The 19,918-nt window shown below is 38.7% G+C and overlaps 1 protein-coding gene across 2 annotated transcripts in view; it reads left to right on the forward strand.

Annotated features, from left to right (window-relative positions):
- Window positions 1–19,918, forward strand: part of PTPRO (protein tyrosine phosphatase receptor type O) — a 229,785-nt gene that overhangs the window by 156,740 nt on the left and 53,127 nt on the right. For both annotated transcript variants that reach the window (XM_059081430.2, XM_067008763.1), the window contains exons 10-12: window positions 496–607; window positions 5,004–5,155; window positions 6,318–6,438. In XM_059081430.2, coding sequence (XP_058937413.1) covers window positions 496–607; window positions 5,004–5,155; window positions 6,318–6,438 — 385 coding nt within the window. The remainder of the gene's footprint in view (window positions 1–495; window positions 608–5,003; window positions 5,156–6,317; window positions 6,439–19,918) is intronic.

Below are 19,918 nucleotides of genomic sequence, written 5' to 3' on the forward strand. Positions count from 1 at the left end.
GAGACTAGAATAACTTTAAAAGTGCAGGTTAGCTGCAGGTCACATACAAATTACACAATTGTCCTCTATCCAGTTGACAATTCTGGTGATTGCCACCCAATATGCCACCGATATGCATGTTTATGGTCCATGCTGGGAGAATATAAAGTTGTGAAAGGTTATTTGCCTTAGAAATAGGAGGACATGTACGTATGTGACTTACAAATAAATACTAACTCACTTGTGTAATATAACTTAGGAAACTGCAAAAGGAAACCAATACTGAATGTATTTGACTCTGTATATATTTTGATCACTTTTTAAAATATATTGTTGTACATCATTTTATTTACACGTCATCTCATTCCAAAAAGAATATTTTTAATGGAAAATGGGAAATACAAAAAGGCAAAAGGAAATTAAAGATTACTTTTTTCATAGCCTAAGAGAAGTACGTAACTGTATTCCAAAAATATGATTTTCCCTCTTAGTCTTTTGTCTTCTTGCTTTTTTCAGAGGGTAGCTCATCTGTTGCCAGCATGGTACTACAACTTTCGAGTTACCATGGTAACGTGGGGAGACCCGGAACTGAGCTGCTGTGACAGTTCCACCATAAGCTTCATAACAGGTGAGTGTGTGGGAAGTGGTCCCATGAGGAGAGATCACTATTTTGAGGAAGTTCTGAGGGGACCCATCTCCAGAAATTGCTAGTCATTCACCCAGGACCGACTGAGTATCAATTTCACAGAAGATGATATACTTGATTCTGAAAATTTATTATTTGTTTAAATAATAGCTTTTAAAAATTAAAATATAATTTGTATCCTGAGTTACTGTCCTTGATTTCTTTTTATCCTGAGTCACTGCCCTTGATTTATGCACCCCTGTTCAGAATTGATTAGAATCGAGATGTAGCAGGCTGAGCTTTCAGCTTTACACCACACTCAATTGATTTTATCCATTTTGATCATTGTATTTGGTAGAGTGCCTCCATTTCCTTATTAATTAAGCCATTTTCAAAGTCACAGGCTGACTGTAGTACTGTCCATTGCAGGAATTAAAACAGACCTGGAGACACATAAACTTGGGTGTGTGAGTCACAGATTTGCCAACCTTCCACCTGTAAACTCGAGCAAGTTAATTCTTCTAAGCCTCAGTTTTTTTTCAGGTGAAAAATAGGGATGATAATGGTATCTATAATCTGCTATTATTATCTATTGTTACTTCCCAATTAAATAAGCTACTTAGCAAAATACATGGCACAAAGTTTAAGTACTCAAAAAACTGTTAGTGTTGGATCCTCAGAGCCTAAAACTGTGTAGATCACTATCATATGGCAGAGATAGCAGAGGTGGGCAGAGATAGCAACAAGAAGAGGAAATTCATCCAAGAAACAGTAACCCTCGTTGTCTGAACTAAGATTTTTTTCAAGAACTTTTGATGGGACTGCAAAGCCATGATTAAAGTTATACTGAGAAAAGAAAAGAGAAAGATATTGTTTAGGTGAAGAATAATTTTGTCAAAATAATTTACTCACTGGACTTCTAGCTTTACCCTGTTGCGATTTATCAATTAAAAAAACAATGGAAAGAAATTAATCATGTGAATTCTTACACAATCAATTTACATAGTTCATCACTTTGTTTACTGGTCAATGTCAAGAGCTTCCTTTGTTCCAGATGTTAATAGTAATATTAAAGTAGAGAAGTGAAAGACTACCATAAAAAGAGAAAATACCAATTATTTGACAAGCCCTGTGTTAGCCTTTTTGACTATATTCATAATCACATACTTAATTATAATTAAACTTCATTGTATCAATAATTCATACACTTTCCTGAGATTAAGGCTCTGAGAATGCTCTTTCCTTCTCCGACAGAGCAGCTGTCTGGAAGAAGCCCAGACGTCACATCTGATCCCTTGATTGAGCAGCCTTGGGCCTGCTAAGTTCCAGCTGTAGAACTTTGAGCAAATTATCTTAATGATCCTGGACTTGTATTTTCTCACTGGTCAAACTCAAAATTATTGCCTAACAACTGGCTAATGAAACAAAGCTAAACGTAGGGAACTTGCTGTAGTGAGCCAGGACACTTTCTGGACAGAGTGTTCGTGGTGTCTCCGAAAGGGGACATCAGAACTGAAATATTGGGCTTCCCTGGTGGCAGAGTGGTTAAGAATCCGCCTGCCGATGCAGGGGACACAGGTTCGAGCCCCGGTCCGGGAAGATCCCACATGCTGCGGAGCAACCAGGCCCGTGAGCCACAACTACTGAGCCTGAGTGTTTGGAGCCTGTGCTCCGCAACAAGAGAGACCGCGATAGTGAGAGGCCCGTGCACCGCGATGAAGAGTGGTCCCCGCTCGCCGCAACTAGAGAGACCCCTCGCACAGAAACGAAGACCTAACACACCCAAAAATAAATATAAAAATAAATTAATTAATTTTTAAAAAATGAAATAGTAATAGGATTTGGGGTTCTGGACTCAAATGGTTTAGGTGTGCCTTTCTAAGTTGGGAACTACCTGGGAATGGGGAAAGATCATGAGATAAGAGTTTAGGTGGACAAAGCAAGTCTGGATATGTAAACTATGGTTAATAAGCAAGCTACTTGCCTAGGGGAGCAGTCTATTGTCTCCAATAAATTGATCTTTGGGAGTTTCTTATTTTTTTCCTGGGACCAACCACTAAGTCATGCTGACACTGGGGGTCCACAGTGTTATCTAAGCGTATTGACACAGATGGTCTCAATTCTCACATCTGTAAAATGGGCATAATAATACCTCATAGGGTAGTGTGAGAATTAAATTATGTAATCTAAATCATTATTAAAATACATATGGTAGCTGCATTCTATTTTTATACCTGTATCTAAAACTAGTTGAAATTTTAGCTTTTGGTCAGGGGGGGCTTTCTTCCCTCATTTCAATTTTAAAGCAAACAAAGACTTCATACTTTACTTTCATATGTTTTCCAATTGTAATCCAAATTGCCAAATTGTGTGGGAATGGGAATAAAATATTTGAATAAGGTGCGATTTATTAGAACCTCAAGTCTATTATCTTTGTTAGGCAGTTTGCAAGTCAAGTTCGTAATTATGCTAGTGTACCAAATAATGTTTAATAAACAAATAGTGACATCTGGTGGCCTTTCAGCAATATGCTGGATTTGAAATCAACAACATGGAGTATAAAAATATGAAGACTTCATACCTGTGAGCGAGAAATATATACTTCTGGCTTTGCAATTTTAAATATGTTCCCTCAAATTAGAACTTGAGAAAATATCCTTTGAAGAAATATACGTATAGGTTCTTGTATATAGTGAATTATGTAAAAATATGTTACGAGGCTATAAAGAAACCAGGGTTATTTTCCTTTATTAGAATTTTCTGCAATATGATATGGGGTTGCGCTACTTATTATAGACATTGTTGATATTTCAAGATTTTATTGTCAAACATATAGAAATGCTACTCATATTTAGCATGAAAAAGAAATATGTTTTGGGGGGGTTTTTTTGGTTTTTTTGCGGTACGTGGGCCTCTCACTGCTGTGGCCTCTCCCGTTGCGGAGCACAGGCTCCGGACGCGCAGGCTCAGCGGCCATGGCTCTCACGGGCCCAGCCGCTCCGCGGCATGTGGGATCTTTCCGGACCGGGGCGTGTCCCCCGCATCGGCAGGCGGATTCTCAACCACTGCGCCACCAGGGAAGCCCCAGAAATATGTTTTTTACTATTACACATCTCTTTAGTGAATAATTGTTATCTGAAAGCATAGATAGTTATGAATGTTTGTTATATGTATTAGTGCATGTTAAAGAAAATAAGTCTTTTTGATTTGCAGAAATTCTCCTCCAAACATTGGTTGGTTTGGGACTGTATCTTGGAATAGAACACTTGGCTATCTTCAAACCAACATCACATGAAATTTAAATTCAACTGTGTATTTGTTAAAATCTTCAGAATTATCAGTTACTTTAAAAAATAATTAAAGTGTGCTTTCAGAGCTTATGTATTATAAAGCTTGTGATGAACTCTCCTCCCCTATCGGAATTTTTTTTAATTTAAACGTGTAAAGTTATAAAATAAATTCATAGCGCTTCCCTAGTGGCGCAGTGGTTGAGAATCTGCCTGCCAATGCAGGGGACACGGGTTCGAGCCCTGGTCTGGGAAGATCCCACATGCCGCGGAGCAACTGGGCCCATGAGCCACAACTACTGAGCCTGCGCTCCGCAACTAGAGAGGCTGCGATACTGAGAGGCCCGCGCACCGCGATGAAGAGTGGCTCCCGCTCGCCACAGCTAGAGAAAGCCCTCGCTCAGAAACGAAGACCCAACACAGCCATAAATAAATAAATTTTTTAAAAAATAAATTCATAAACTCAGTGTCAGAGAGAATTTAGCTTTTTAAATGTAAAAATCTCTTCCTTCCCTCCCTAATACTTGCTTCAGCATCTTTTATTCAGAGCCTACCTTCCACGAAGCACTGTGCTAGACACTGTCAATGCCATTGTCTTGTTATCTTATGGACATAATATTTATTTTTCTGTTCCCCTACTCATCGATCCTACTGTTCTTTATTCCCGTAAACTTCTTTGCTGCCACAATAAAAAAGATTTATTTTTACAGGACCCCGGAGTTTCTAGTACTGCTTGGAAAATAAGTTCACCAGTGTCTAATAATATTAATTTACTGATCCAACAATAAATTAACCCCACATTTGACCCAAGCATGTGAACATTTTTGGAATCTTGTAAATGAAATTTATATAAAAAACCTTACTCTCCTCAGGTATAGGTCTGGCTGTCTTGGGTCTGAGCCATACAAGGTAGCATCCCACAAAACAAGTGCCCACTTCATACCACCAAACTTCACTATATTACCGACAGGTCCAAGAGTCCCTAGGACCATCATGAGGTGTGAATTTTAATTCTCTAAATTAACGCTATATGGGGTTTCATGCTCTGTTGATAAGTACTTTAATTATTCATAGTCTCTTATACTAAAGTATAGTTCTTTCCTCCCTCATAGCCCCAGTTGCTCCAGAAATCACTTCTGTGGAATATTTCAACAGTCTGTTATATATCAGTTGGACATACGGGGATGACACTACTGACCTCTCGCATTCTAGAATGCTCCACTGGATGGTTGTTGCGGAAGGAAAGAAGAAAATTAAAAAGAGTGTATGTTTCTTTGATTCCCAGTATTGGGCATCTGTTGAAAACCATGAAGCAAACATTTACTGAGACATCAAAAAAATATTTGTATGCCAAGGGCCACTGTTTTTGGTTCTGGAGACAGGATAGTGAACAAAAATTCAATTCCTTCTTTCCCAGAGCTTACCTTTTAATCTTTAGTAGTGAGTAGTAATCATTGTATCTATTGATTTCACCTGTGTTTAAAGTGATGACCGAGCTTTTTCTTCAGGATACTAAACATTTTCAAGAAAACCATAGTTATTTCATTATTTTCTCCATATATCCCCAACACCTAAATATTTGGATATGTTGGAAATACTAATTTCTTTTCTCCTGGTTTATTAAGCTTTTTGACATTATATTAGTTCGGGTACCAACTAAATGACTGTAATAATATTTTTTTAAAGGCTGTGGATTAAAGAATATCAACACCTATGTCTCTCTCATGGTACCCAGCGCTAACAGGGCACCTCTGCTGTGAGGGGTCACCCAAGGGTCCAGATTCTTTCTATTTTTCTCCTGCATCTGCCACTATGTGTAGTCCTCTTCTGCATAGGCCAAACTTCCTCATCTTTACAGCCATATTCCAGCCCACAGGAAGGGGAAAAGAGAGGACACAAAGGCCCAGCACATACAGGGTGTGAACAAAACTATAAGTTGCCCGTGGTACCTCCTCTTACCCATGGTTGGAATGGGGTCACATGGTCCCCACTAGCTATAGCAGAAACTGGGAAATATAGTCTTTAGTTAAGAAAGCAGATGTCCATAGACATGGTTAGGTTTCTTCTGAGCTTCTCAGCTAAGGGTGAACAATGTTCCTATTAGTAAAACCAAGCAATTGCTTTTTCTAAAATTTGCTGTGAATATGAGGGGAAAAAATTCAGAGGAATACCCATTCCAAACAAAGGAATTAATCACAAAAATGTTCCTTTATGTATTGTGCCTATTTAGAGCTACCTTGCATTTGGCTCAGCTGAGAAATTTATATCATGTTCAGAGGAAATAATATATTCGTAAGGCTTAATCAACTGTAGATTGTGGCACAGAACAGAGAGGGACCATCTGTGATAGCCCTGTAGTTGTTTGGAATAGTATTCTAGTTCAAGGCCATTAGAAGCTTAAACCCTCCATTCTGATGATCTTGCAGGTAACACGCAATGTCATGACCACAATTCTCAGCCTGCCTCCGGGAGATATCTACAATATCTCCGTAACTGCTTGCACTGAAAGAGGAAGTAATACCTCCATGCTCCACCTTGTCAAGCTAGGTAAGAAAAGTACACAGGTGGGTGTGTGAAATAATCATGCTGGGAGAACTAGTGTTTCTATCTCTTGGTTTAACATGGTCTTCGCAACTCAATGAAATAGAAAAAAAATGGTTTGCTGTCTTTCATAAGTACAAAAGAGACAATACTATCAAAAGAGTACATTCAACTTATAAATTTCTGTGAGTGCAGTGTTTACTGTGCTGGAGACAAGAGCGTTCATCATTCATAGTAAGGCTAGAGGAACCAATGAGTCTTAGAATTTTAGAGATGGATGGACCTTAGATATTATCTAGTGCCGTGTTCTCAACCCTATCAGACACCAATCCCCTTTTATATAAATATTATGCAACGCCCTCATTAATATCTTATATTGAAATTCATAGATAAAATAATCCACATGTTGATTTTTAAAATTCGATATAAATCCTAACTCTAATACAAAATTGAAATAAAAGAAAAATAATTTATAAAAAATAATATGGATTCCCTATGTATATGTTCAGGTACAGCTTTTAGCTATTCTAAAAGTCATAATGGGACTACCTGATGACTACATACAATGAAAACAAATAAATGTGAGTTTGCAAGAAGCAACAGGATCAGTTCTTCCATACAGGAAGTATAAAAATAAAGAAATGAATAAATCCATATTAATTAATTTATTATTATTAATTAAAAATAAAGCATAAGTACAGGTGGACCCTAGAATAAAACCTAGAGTTAGGGTAAATAATAAGAGACTAGACAAATTTGCCTGTGATGAAAGAAAGAGGGAAATTACCTGAGTTAAAGTAGAGATAACATGCTGAGAAAAATAATGAGCCGTGGATGAGGGAAAATGAGGAAACTAAGATATTACTGCAAATGAGCTGGAACTTATTGTGTAGTGTCAAAATAATTATTTATATTATGAAAAACAACTTGGAAGTGACACTATATGACACAGAACACATCTTCTACATTCAACAATCTACCATGTATTAAAGTATATATTTAGTTTCTGGTACTTAAAGGGACCTCAGAAGTAATATCCTATAATCAGCAGCAGGCAAAAGAGGACAGATTGGCAAAAAGTTGGCTGGTAGACCTCTTGGGACGGTATCAGTTTGAGAATGATGACCCCAAAATAAATGCAGTTCAATATGTAATTTTCACAGCAGCGATCTCATCATTTTTATAGTTGAAAAATTTAAATATATACATACCTAGACATCATGAAATCATTTCATGATCCATACAAATATTGAATCATTATGTGGTACACCTGAAACTAATACAATGTTGTGTGTCAATTATAATTCAATAAAAAATAAATGTATATGGCAATAAAAATATATTCAAAACATTTAGTTCAACTTACTGACATCACCGTTTCAGATATCTGCTAACTTATATTCTGTGTCTGTCTGTCTGTAAAAGTTTCAAATCGTTTCTGTTATTACACATGTTCATATGTGCAGCTATAAGTAAAGAACAATCCAGGGTGTTTTATTAGCAGCTTAAATACCAGGAGAAGCAGCGCTGACAGTGATGTACCTTTAGAAAACTCTTGGAAAATCCAGAACTAAACAGAACAATCTTTTCTTAGTTTATCCACTAGTTGCATTTCTGTATAATTCAATGCATAAGACACAAAGTCTTAAATCTTTTTTGTCTCTTATTTGCCACAGTAAAAACTAAACTCTTGCCCTGAAATCCTTTAGAATTAATTTGGTAACTGAAAATGCATGATGTACTAAATAGACTCTATGGGCAGAAAAAGTAAAGTATTGAGTAGGTTTTTTTTAATAGCATTAAAAAAAATTTATTGGAGTATAGTTTATTTACAATGTTGTGTTAGTTTCAGGTGTACAGCAAAGTGATTCAGTTATATGTATACATATATTCATTCTTTTTCAGATTCTTTTCCCATATAGGTTATTACAGAATATTTACTAGTGTTCCCTGTGCTATACAGTAGGTCCTTGTTGGTTACCTATTTTATATATAGTAGTGTGTGACTGTTAATTCCAAGCTCCTAATTTATCCCTCCCCACTCCATGTTTCCCTCTGGTGACCATAAGTTTGTTTTCAAAATCTGTGAGTCTGTTTCTGTTTTGTAAATAAGTTCATTTATATCATTTTAAAAAATTACATTCCACATATAAGTGATACCATATGATATTTGTCTTTCTCTGTCTGACTTACTTCTCTTAGTATGATAATCTCTAGATCCATCCATGTTATTGCAAGAGACATTATTTTGTTTGACATTATAGCTGAGTCATATTCCATTGTATATATGTACCACATCTTCTTTATCCATCCTCTGTCAATGGACATTTAGGTTGCTTCCATGTCTTGGCCGTTGTAAACAGTGCTGCAATGAACATTGGGGTGCATGTACCTTTTTGAATTATGATTTTCTCTGATATATACTCAGGAGTGGAATTGCTGGATCACGTGGTAGCTCTATTTTAGTTTTTTAAGGAACCTCCATACTGTTCTCCATATTGGCTACACCAATTTACCTTCCCACCAACAGAGTAGGAGGGTTTCTTTTTCTCCAGACCCTCTCCAGTATTTTATTGTTTGTAGACTTTTTGATGATGGCCATTCTGACCGGTGTGAGGTGATACCTCATTGTAGTTTTGATTTGCATTTTTCTGATAATTAGTGATGTTGAGCAGCTTTTCACGTGCTTTTTGGCCATCTGTATGTCTTCTTTAGAGAAGTGTCTGTTTAGATCTTCTGCCCTTTTTTTTTTTTTTTGCGGTACGCGGGCCTCTCACTGTTGTGGCCTCTCCCGTTGCGGAGCACAGGCTCCGGACGCGCAGGCCCAGCGGCCGTGGCTCACGGGCCCAGCCGCTCTGCGGCACGTGGGATCCTCCCGGAACGGGGAATGAACCCGTGTCCCCTGCATCAATAGGTGGACTCTCAACCACTGCGCCACCAAGGAAGCCCCCATTTGTTTATTTTTGTTTTTTTGGTTTTTTTCATTACTCTAGGAGGTGGACCAAAATAAGATCTTGCTATGATTTATGTGAAAGAGTGTTCTGCCTATGTTTTCCTCTAAGAGTTTGATAGTGTCTGGCCTTACATTTAGATCTTTGATCCATTCTGAGTTTATTTTTGTGTATGGTGTTGAATAGATTTTAAATAACATCTTAATTCCATTTGTGTCCTTCTTCATAGCAACTTTCTTCAAAATTATTTTACTTAACCTTAAATTTTTTTCCAATATTAATTGCATGATAAAGTACTTGTACTTATATTTATAGTGGATTTATTCTGATGCAAAGTTAGAAATTCATGTGGAACGTGGGACATGGGACAGTTTTTCTCTTTGGAACTTTCTTGATTATTGCAGGACATCTAGTATTTCTGAGCCCTGCCCACCGAAGTCTGGTTAACTTCCTCCATTGTGACTACTAAAAACATTTCTGCAAATTTCCAAGCACCCTCAAGGGGGCGGTACTACTCCTACTGAGAATCATGAGTAGAGTTCTTTCATGCACTGTACACAATCTGCTTTTCCCTAGCAGTCTATACTTGAATTCCAGGGATGTGGAGATCACCAGCTTCCAACATTGCATGATCTATTTATTAAGACCAAAAAAATGACCTGATTCCAACCATTAACTCTGATTTTGTTCTCTGTATGAATGTTAGTTCAAAACTTGTTTCCAGGTAACTGGAATTACTTGAAGATCATGCCTGTGTTCCCCAAGACTTTCTTTTCCCAAACTTTACTAGCGTAAGTAACCATCAGTGTTCCTCGGGTTTCTAAATGCTTCTCCAACTTATTTGGTTTGTTGGTCTCCCTTAAAGTACAAGTTCAGAAGTGGCCTTACCAAAGTAGCATTCAGTGGCTTATTGTGTGTTTTGCTGTCATTTTTATGTGACATGATGGATGATCCATGAAGCCTCAGGAATATGGGTTAAAGTCATGAACTGGGACAATTACACTCAAACCAATAGGAATGTGAGTAAAAAACCGTCATCGTTTCCCAAACTTTTCATGAGGTTTTGAGTCCCCGTGTCTCCGCATTAGCAGACAGGACTGCCTAAACCAGTTTAGGAAGTTCCTTTGAGAGCTTCCCTGGTGGTGCAGTGGTTAAGAATCCGCCTGCCGGGCTTCCCTGGTGGCGCAGTGGTTGAGAGTCCGCCTGCCAATGCAGGGGACACGGGTTCGTGGCCCGGTCCAGGAAGATCCCACGTGCCGTGGAGCGGCTGGGCCCGTGAGCCGTGGCCCCTGAGCCTGCGAGTCCGGAGCCTGTGCTCCTCAACTGGAGAGACCACAACAGTGAGAGGCCCGCGTACCGCAAAAAAAAAAAAAAAAAGAATCCGCCTGCCAATGCAGGGGACACGGGTTCGAGCCCTGGTCCGGGAAGATCCCACATTCTGCAGAGCAACTAAGCCCGTGCACCACAACTACTGAGCCTGCGCTCTAGAGCCCAAGAGCCACAACTACTGAGCCCGCAGCTTGCATGCCTAGAGTCCGTGCTCCACAACAAGAGAAGCCACCACAACGAGAAGCCCGTGCACCGCAACGAAGAGCAGCCCTGCTTGCCGCAACTAGAGAAAGCCTGTGCCCAGCAACGGAGACCCAGCGCAGCCAATAAAAGAAATAAAAATAAATAAATTTTTTTTAAAAAATTCCTTTGAACTTTTCAAATAGGGAAGACAAGTTCCCGCAGCAATTATTTCTCGTGAATCATTACCCTTAGAATTGATAAGTTTTTCCATGTTGGTATCTTAATATCAGACAAAATATTACCTCTATCCTGTTCCTCTCTGAAAGCAAGACAATCTTTATACACTGTGCCTGTCCTTAGCCCCTTTTCTCCCCTGAAAATGAAATAACCCTACTTTTTATCCATTCGTCTAAAGATCTATTTTCCATTCTACTAATGACATTATTGTGTTTTATAAGCTCTTTCAATTTTCTATAACACACACTACCTTGTCTGCGGTAGATGCTTAATAGATATTTGTTGAATGGAATTGAAACTATAGACCTCGAAGCTGAAATTAGTATTACAGTTAATATTTAACCAAAACAAGTTTCAGCTTTCAGAGAAGTGAAACATTTTGCTTTAGTAATAACTGAATTGCAATTTTTTTTCACAAACCATTCATTCTTGCCATTTTTATGTTTCTATACAGCATTCATTTAGTATACATAGAAGTCAAATTAATTCTACTTTACAGAAAAATACAGCTTGGGCACACAGATTTTCAGTGCTTGTTTAAATCAGAATGCCATCTTTAACCTAGGAGCAACCCTGGTTGAACCAACCCTGAGTTTAATTTCTCTGTATAGAGAGCTCTTTCGAATGGCTCTACTTGCTGTCATGGAGGACAGGATCTACATCTGGGGAAAGAACCAGACTATCAATGAAACCAGAACAACATAAATTAATCCAAGATGACATGTACAAGGGTAGAAAGCTCTCAAAACAGTTGCCAAAATTTTTCAATTATTATGTCATCAACATACAACCAGAGAAGTTATGTGCCATTAGTGGTGCTGTTTGCAAGGCTTTGAGCCAGTCATCCCATTAGGAATTTTAGGTTGCCAGCAGTTTCATGGTACTACAGTGGTACGTGATGACAGCTCACTTTGGCAGTTAACACAAATGTCATTCAAATCTGCACTAAGACTTGTCATTTTACAAGAGATCCTTGGTCTGCATACAACTGCGGCTTCAACGAGCAACCAGTTGTAACTTCTAGTCTTGGTGAATCTACCTGGAACTCTGGAGAAACTTTAGGAGGATTTGATAAGCTTACAACATACAATCAGTTTTCCAACCTAAAAAGAAAAAAAAGGGGGGGGGAAGAAGGAAGGAGTGAGGGAAAGAAACAAGAATGAGAAAGAAATAATGAGATTCATAAAATAGATCTATGGTAATAGAGTATCCATTCATTAATTTATTTAACAAATATATGCTGAGAAACTTCTAAGCACTGCTCAGATGCCAGACTTCTTATCGTAATAAACCCAAAAAGTTACATTCATTTTCTGTTCACAAGGAGCTTATGATCTAGTGAAGGGAGAGATGGTCATAAGTGCTTTACAGAGCATTAAAATAGGGTAGTATGATACAGATGGCTTTGGAGTAAAATCTTTCTCTGAGGAAACAACGACAAGAGATCTGAATAACAAGAAAGGATCATCCATGAAAAGGCTGAGGGAGAGTGCGTAGGCAGAAAGAACCAGAAGTCAGATTATATGGGACTTGTGAGGCATGGAGTTGAGATTTTATTTTTAAATTGCATATTTGAAGCCATTTAGAGAATTTAACATAAATAATCTGACTTATATTTAAAATAAGCCTTTCAGTTGCTCAAGGTAGAAGGGATTTGGGGGTTGACAATAAAGGCAGGGAGACCAATTAAGGGATTATTTGTCCTTAGCCTTAAAAACAGCATTCTAATTAAAATAAGTGCTGTGGGAAATGACGGTAACTTTGACCGAAATGGTAGTAATGGAGATGGAGAAAAACTGGGCAGAATTGAGGAGCTGTTTTGGAAGTTGTGTCCCCAGAATTTTCTGATGGGGTGAAACAGGAAATGAGAGAAAGAGAAATTAAGAATGTCTCCTAGGCTTTGCTTTTGAGCAACTAGGGTGGTGGGTGGTACAATTTACTGAGATTGAAAGGACTAGAAAAACTAGAAAAGGAGGAAACTGGAGGAAAGCTGAGAGTCAAGGATTCTTCCTCAGACATAAAAAAATCAAAAGGACATCCAAGTGCAGTTGTCAAGTAAAGAGACTAGTGATATATGTGTCTGGAGATCAGGAGAGAATTCTAGGCTGCAAACATAAATTTGGGGGTGTCTGGATGAGATCATCAAGTACTAAGTAGAAACAGAGGAGAGGAGCCCTGGGTCTAGCCAAGAAGAACCACTCTAGCATTTAGAGACTAAGCAGAGGGAGAGGAGTTAGCAAGAGAGACATGGAAGGAACAGCCAATGAAGTCAGAGAGAGGCGAACAACAGAATGTGTACACCGCTACTGTCAAAGGTCTGCTTTATCCTGACCACCAACCCGCTCAGGCAGGTTCAAGATAAGGACTCAGATAACTTTAGTTCTGGGAGAGATTTGGAGATCATTTAGCGCAACATCCTCATTTGGGCAAGTTGAAACCTAGAGAAATCTGCGGAGCCTGGATCTAGAAACAGTACTTTTTAATCCATCTGCTGGCTTATGTCTTCCTGGATTTGGGGTGTATTTTTTTTTCTAAAAAACTTCATTTGTCTTTGAACGCATTTAACAGAGCAGGAAGGAGCCTCATACCCATTCCTGTGGCTTTCTGTTCCTGTTTGGGAATTTGAGCATTGTGAAATTGGCTTGATTTCCTTAATCTCAGCCATGAAAGTTTTTCTATAGATGAGAAATCTTTAAAGCATAATTTGACTATAGACACAGATGTTAGGAATTGAGGGGATATTAGAATCTGGTCTCTTCTCTCACTCTCTCTCTCTCTCATGCACACTCACACATCAAATTTTAGTAGCTTACAAATAAGTATATCAATTTTGATGAAATGTAATTTCTGACTATATAAAAGCCCAGCCATTACAAGGTACTGACCTTCCTGGTCTCACCGTCAGTTGAGACAGTTTGTTTAATTCTTATGTTGAAGTCACTGAGTGTACAATTTGGGGAAATAGTTACTTGGATATATGCAGTTCTCATTTTTGGTACGAATTGAGTTAAGTGTTGTGAGTCTTGGCAAACTGAAGTCTAAAGTACCTCTCCCTAGCCACCCATCCCTTTCCTGGAATCCTCTCCCGGTAAGTGACTAACTTGCTATTTCCCTTACGGGCCATCAAAACAAACAAGCAAAAATGAGTTCAATAAGAAGGTGAATAAATTTGTGTCAAGGTAGCACAGAGAGAGGAAATGAAGATGAACGAATGAATGGATTGAAGAGAGGGAGGAAATGATTAAGGAAAGTGTGTATATCCTTTATTTATATATATTTATATTTAACATAATTTATATATATATATAAACACACTTTACACAGATATTCTATGTATTGGGGTAATAATATGGCTGTGATAGCTGACAAAAACTTACCAAGTACAACATATATATATATACCACCAGTCAACTAGAAAGAAGATAATAAAATAACCAAGGTACTATCGTTTTTAAAAATTAACTTATCCTACCAGTCAACAAATCTTTATTTAACATTTATTATGTGCTTCCCACTAATCTAGGTGCTGAGGATACAGAAATGAACAAAGCTGACAGAAATGTCTATCCTCCTTCTAGTGGAGAAAAAGAGACACTAAGCATAAATATAAAGAGGTCAAATGGTGATAAGTGTTCTGGAGAAAAATGAAGCAGGAAGAGTTCTGTGGTGCAGGTGGGGATGCAGATTTTGTAGGGATGGGGATAGAGTAAGCTTCACTGCAAAGGTGCTATTTCAGCCAAATCCTGAGGGAGCTGCGGGTGCCGAGCAGGTAGCTGGGAGGAGAGTCTGTAAGCAGAAGGAACCACAGATGCAAAGTTCAAGAAGCAGCCCTGAGCTTGGAAAGTTCAAGGAAAAGTTGCGAAGGCAGCGTCACTGACGTGGAGTACAGACGAAGAAGAGTAACTCAAGGCAGAAAGGTAGCAAGGGAACAAATCGTGCAGGGTTTAACCAGAGGGAGATGGTGTTCCCCTGGGGTTCAAGCAGAGGAGTAATAACATGACCTGACCAGTTCCAGGGATCACATGGGTGAGGGTGAAAGCAGGAGACCAGTTAGATAAGATGACCATTCATCCCAGTTGCTTCAGATACCAGTTTAGATCTGTTATGGATCAGGTAAAAGCTAGTCATCTTCTTTAGCGATCCCTTTCCTCCGCAAAGGATTCCAGCTGGACACTTCTGATAATTTACATGATCACCCTGCTCCTTAGGGTGAGGAGGCCACAGCGTCTATCCAGATACAAGATTATACTGGCTTTTACCAGCGTGATGAAAAGTGATCAGATTCAAAATTTATTTTGAAGGTGGGGCTGAGAGAATCTACTGATAGGTTTAGGTGTTGTCTATGAATGAATGAAAGAGGTCTGGGGAAATGACAAGTTCTGGGGTCTGAGAAATTGGAAGGACAAAGGTGCAATTTATTGAGTTGAGGAAGATTATGGGAGAGGCAGGTTTGGGGGGAAGGATCAGAAGTTCGGTTTGGCATGTGTCAACATTTGAAGGTGTCTATTAAACAATAGACAACAGTTACTGAGTAGGCAGTTGGAGAAAGGAGCTTGGGTTCTGGGGAGACTTCAGCACTGGAAATCTAAATACGAGGGTAGACAGAAAACAGACTTGATGAGGTTATCAGGGAACAAGTAATGAAAGAAGAATGCTACCCAAGAACTAAGCCCTAGGCACCCCAACTTTTAAAAGTGGAAGTGGTGAGGGAAAACCAGCAAAGGAGCCTGAGAAAAAGTGGCCAGTGAAGTAAGAAGAAGCACATAAAATGTGATGTCCTAAGAGCCAAGCAAAGAAGGTGCTTGACTGCATAGACAGTGATCAACATGTCAAGCTTGTTGATAAGTTAGACGACAAATGAGAATTGATCACTGATCTTAGCAACCCAGAAGCCATTGGTGATTTGCAGAGAAGGCATTTGGGTGGAGTGGTGAGTGAGGAAAAAAAGACAACAAAAGCAGAAAAACTGAAGACAGCTGGAATTAAACTTTTGCGGAGGTAAGATACTGTAAAAAGGCAAGAAAATGGGCAGTGGCTGAGGATAAAAGGATCCAAGTTTGTATTTTGTTTTTGTTTTGTTCTTCCTTGCCTTTAAGTGGGTGGAAACAGTTTGTCATTGAGCTAATCAGAATGATTCAACAGAGCAGGGGAAATTGATGATGCAGGATAGTTAGAGGTGAGATTTGTTGGGGTGAGATTTGTTGGGGTAAGAAGTGAGATTTGTTGGTCCTTAAATGGGCCAAACGAGATGGGACCAACGGTGCCATTGGAGGGGGTGGCCTTAGGGTGGGTGGATCTGTAGTAAGACGATAAATGACAGAGTCTATGGGCATTAAGGGGATGTATGAGTAGGAGAGATTGATGATGGAAGCTTGTGAAAGTTCTCATCTATTGACCTCTTATAAACACATGCAATTTCCTTAGGTCTGCAGAGGATCATAACTGCTGTGCTACTATTCTTACACATTCCTGATGGCCAGCAGTCCCATGCAAGCATTTTTTTCTGGGTGAGGCTGCCAGGCATATCACTGTTCCATGGCTCCGTTCCTGGGCCCAAGACTAACCAATACCTGTCCTCAATATATGCCTCCCCCATTTCTCATTGCAGTGGTTTTCTGAGTGTCACTGCAATCTGCCAACTGCCCATGGCCGTGCCACACAATTTCAACAGTTCCCTAAAATCATTTCTCCTGCCCACCATAAAGTGCCTTGCATGTTTTGCTTGTGGCCCTTCGATATATTTAAAGAATCTGGATGTTGGACTAATATGGCAATGATCATGATGTCTGCCTCTGATTTAAATACTCAAGCAAGTACCCACTCTGGAAAAGTCGGTCTTCTGGGCAAAGGAACCTTCCAGAAGACCTCATCGTCCCCAGTTATATAGAAATTAATGGGAAATGCTCATATGTTTAGGGAGGAAGCTGGATGCAGGAAGCGGACCCTTACCTAGAGGTACCTGCTTTCACAGTCAAATTGTGTCACTTTAGAAAGATGACCCAGGCCCTCTGAATTTCAGCTGCCTCTTCTACAAAATGAGGGTCTGGACTAAATGATCTTTACTGTTTCTTCCAGTTTTAGGATTTAGTTCGTAACTGAGTTCAGAGTAAAGGCAACAAGCCTGATGATACAGTAAGAGTAGCTACCTTTTTCTAAGAATTGTGCAATATCTAAGTCCTAACTAATAAAACTCCAAACAAAAACACATATTCCTAGAATCAACAAAGGAGGAAGTCAGATATTTTGTTTTAAGCTAAGTTAAAAGAGAGATCTCTCTGAAAAAGTCTACTAATCTTTAGAAATTACTTGAGCTGGTAATACCATAACTTACCCAACGATTCACAGAAAAGGATATTACATTTGCCATCATTAAGCTATAAAGAATTTATTTAAAATGTAATGAAAATGACTGTTATTTCTAATTCCTAAGAAATTTCTACATTCTGTATATGAAAAGGGCCTAATTGTAATTTACTGCTAAATATTTGCCTGAATATTTTTATATTCCCCAAATGTTATTTTAAATGTTCTAATTACCTATTAAGTGTACGGAGGAAAAGAATCTCCCAAAGTCAGTAAGAGAATAGGCCTAATAAACTTCAGATCTAACAAAGGTGACTGTTGTTAAATATATATTTTCCTCTTCTTAATTTCATGGCATATCAATCTTAACTCACCCTTAGGGTTTGGGTTTTTTTTTTTTCAAAGAGTGCTCTCTTCTGCAGATGCTGTTTTTGACCAAGTTGATGGTAATTTATGCAGTTTACACTGCTTAAGTCACAGATGTTTTCTTTGGCCAAGTTGAATGTACGTTCTGTGGCTTGAGATGAGGAAAATAAAAATCGATTTAAAAGACTTACTCTAATACAGATGTTAAAGACCAGCTTTTGTGTATGAAGAGGATACTAACAAATTGCTGTCAGTCAGGCTGAGGGTTAAAAATAGATTTTGCCACGTCAGTCATTCTTTTACGATGTTTTTCTATTGAATTCTCCTTATCATCAATGTCACACATTTGTAAAACGACTCACCAGGTTTAAAGGTATGAAATACAAATGGAATAAAACCAGTAAGCTTTTATGGATTTAACCTTAGTCTCATTAACATGATTCTATCACCAGCTAAACTAATGGGTCACATTAAAATAAGAAACGATGTAATAACTGTCAGAGAAAGATGGATTTTAGGCAATAAATACATTCTGTTCTGCTCCAAGGCTGAATATTACACCTGACCCCCTTTGGAATTCCCAGGGAAAGGAAGAGCTTTGCTGCCAGAGCAGAGAATGTGAATCAAATGCTCACTCATACCTCACCCAATGTCACCTTCACTTCCCGGAGATCCTGGGCAGCACCTGAGCCTCTCATAGTACATCCTAAATTAAATGGTAGCGATAGCGGTACAGCTTTCCATTCAGTCCATATTCTATGCATAGTACTTGATTTTCTTATAAAATTAGGTTGGATCCCCAACGCAAATAAGAGGGGCACTGAGGGGGAGAGAAGAGAAGGAAAGAGAGGACCAAATAGTTGAGTATAACACTTGCAATGATTAGCATATTTAAAGGCAGACAACCCTGTATCGATACAGGGTTGTTTTGTAAAAATAGTATGTCTATCTCCTTTCTTCATATCCATAGGTTCTCATACCAAATATCATGGATTCTGAAATTATTTGAAACAAAAGGACATCTGACATTATGGAACAGGGGGAATTTTGAAGAAATTTTAAATGTCATTTAGGGAGCTAGAAAATGATAACCAGAAGCTGTTCTGTAACTAATACGTACATGACTCTTTATATTACTTGAAGTGTTTTGTATACATTAAATTAAGGCTCACTTACTCTTAACAAAACTGAAAAAGGCTTCATGTCTCTCTCCTTTATGAACTAGATGGAATTTGATATTTTGAGCAGTAAGAGACCATATTCGTTTGCTAGGGCTGCCTAAACAAAATGCCACAGGCCGTGGGGCTTAAACAACAGAAGTGTATATTCTCACATTTCTGGAGGCTAGAAGTCCAAGATCAAGGTGTTAGCAGGTTTGGTTTCTTCTGAGGCCTCTCTCCTTGGCTTGCAGATGGCCACCTTCTAGCTGTGTCCTCACGTGGTCCTTTCTCTGTTCCCATTCATTCTTGGTGCCTCTTTGTATGCTTAAACATCCTCTTCTTACAAGGACACCAGCCAGATTGGATTAGGGCCCAGCCTAATAGCTTCGTTTTAACATAATCACCTCTTGAAAGGCCCTATCTCCAATCACAGTCACATTCTGAGGTGCTGGGGTTTAGGGCTTCCACGTGTGAATTTTAAGGAACACAATTCAGGCCATAACAGAGACACAGACCACTCAAGAAGCTTTCATCTGTCAATATATTCCCCACCATACGAAATTGTCTAAACAATATTTAGCCATTCACCACTTTTAGTCTTGTTTCTAAGGTTGGGGAACATAAACCTCTAAGCCATGCTAAGCTATGAGTCTGAGCTGACCTTGCCTTCTCACGAGAAGAGATAGACAGCAGAAGGGGGTCCCCTCTCACCAGTTTCTGCTAAGAATTTCCAGACTTCTCTACCAAACAGGAAGAAATGTTCTAACCCAGTACTGTACAATTCAAATATGGTGAGAGCCACAAATGTAATTTTAAATTTTCTAGTAGTTGCATTACAGAATAATAGAAAGAAATAGGTGAAGTTGAGTTTAATATACTTTCTTTAACCCAGTAAATCCAAAGTAGAATCATTCCAACGTGTAATCAATGTAAAGAAATATTAATGAGATATTTTTA

The sequence above is a fragment of the Kogia breviceps genome, chromosome 12 (assembly GCF_026419965.1).
Source record: "Kogia breviceps isolate mKogBre1 chromosome 12, mKogBre1 haplotype 1, whole genome shotgun sequence".
Taxonomy (NCBI): Eukaryota; Metazoa; Chordata; class Mammalia; order Artiodactyla; family Physeteridae; genus Kogia; species Kogia breviceps.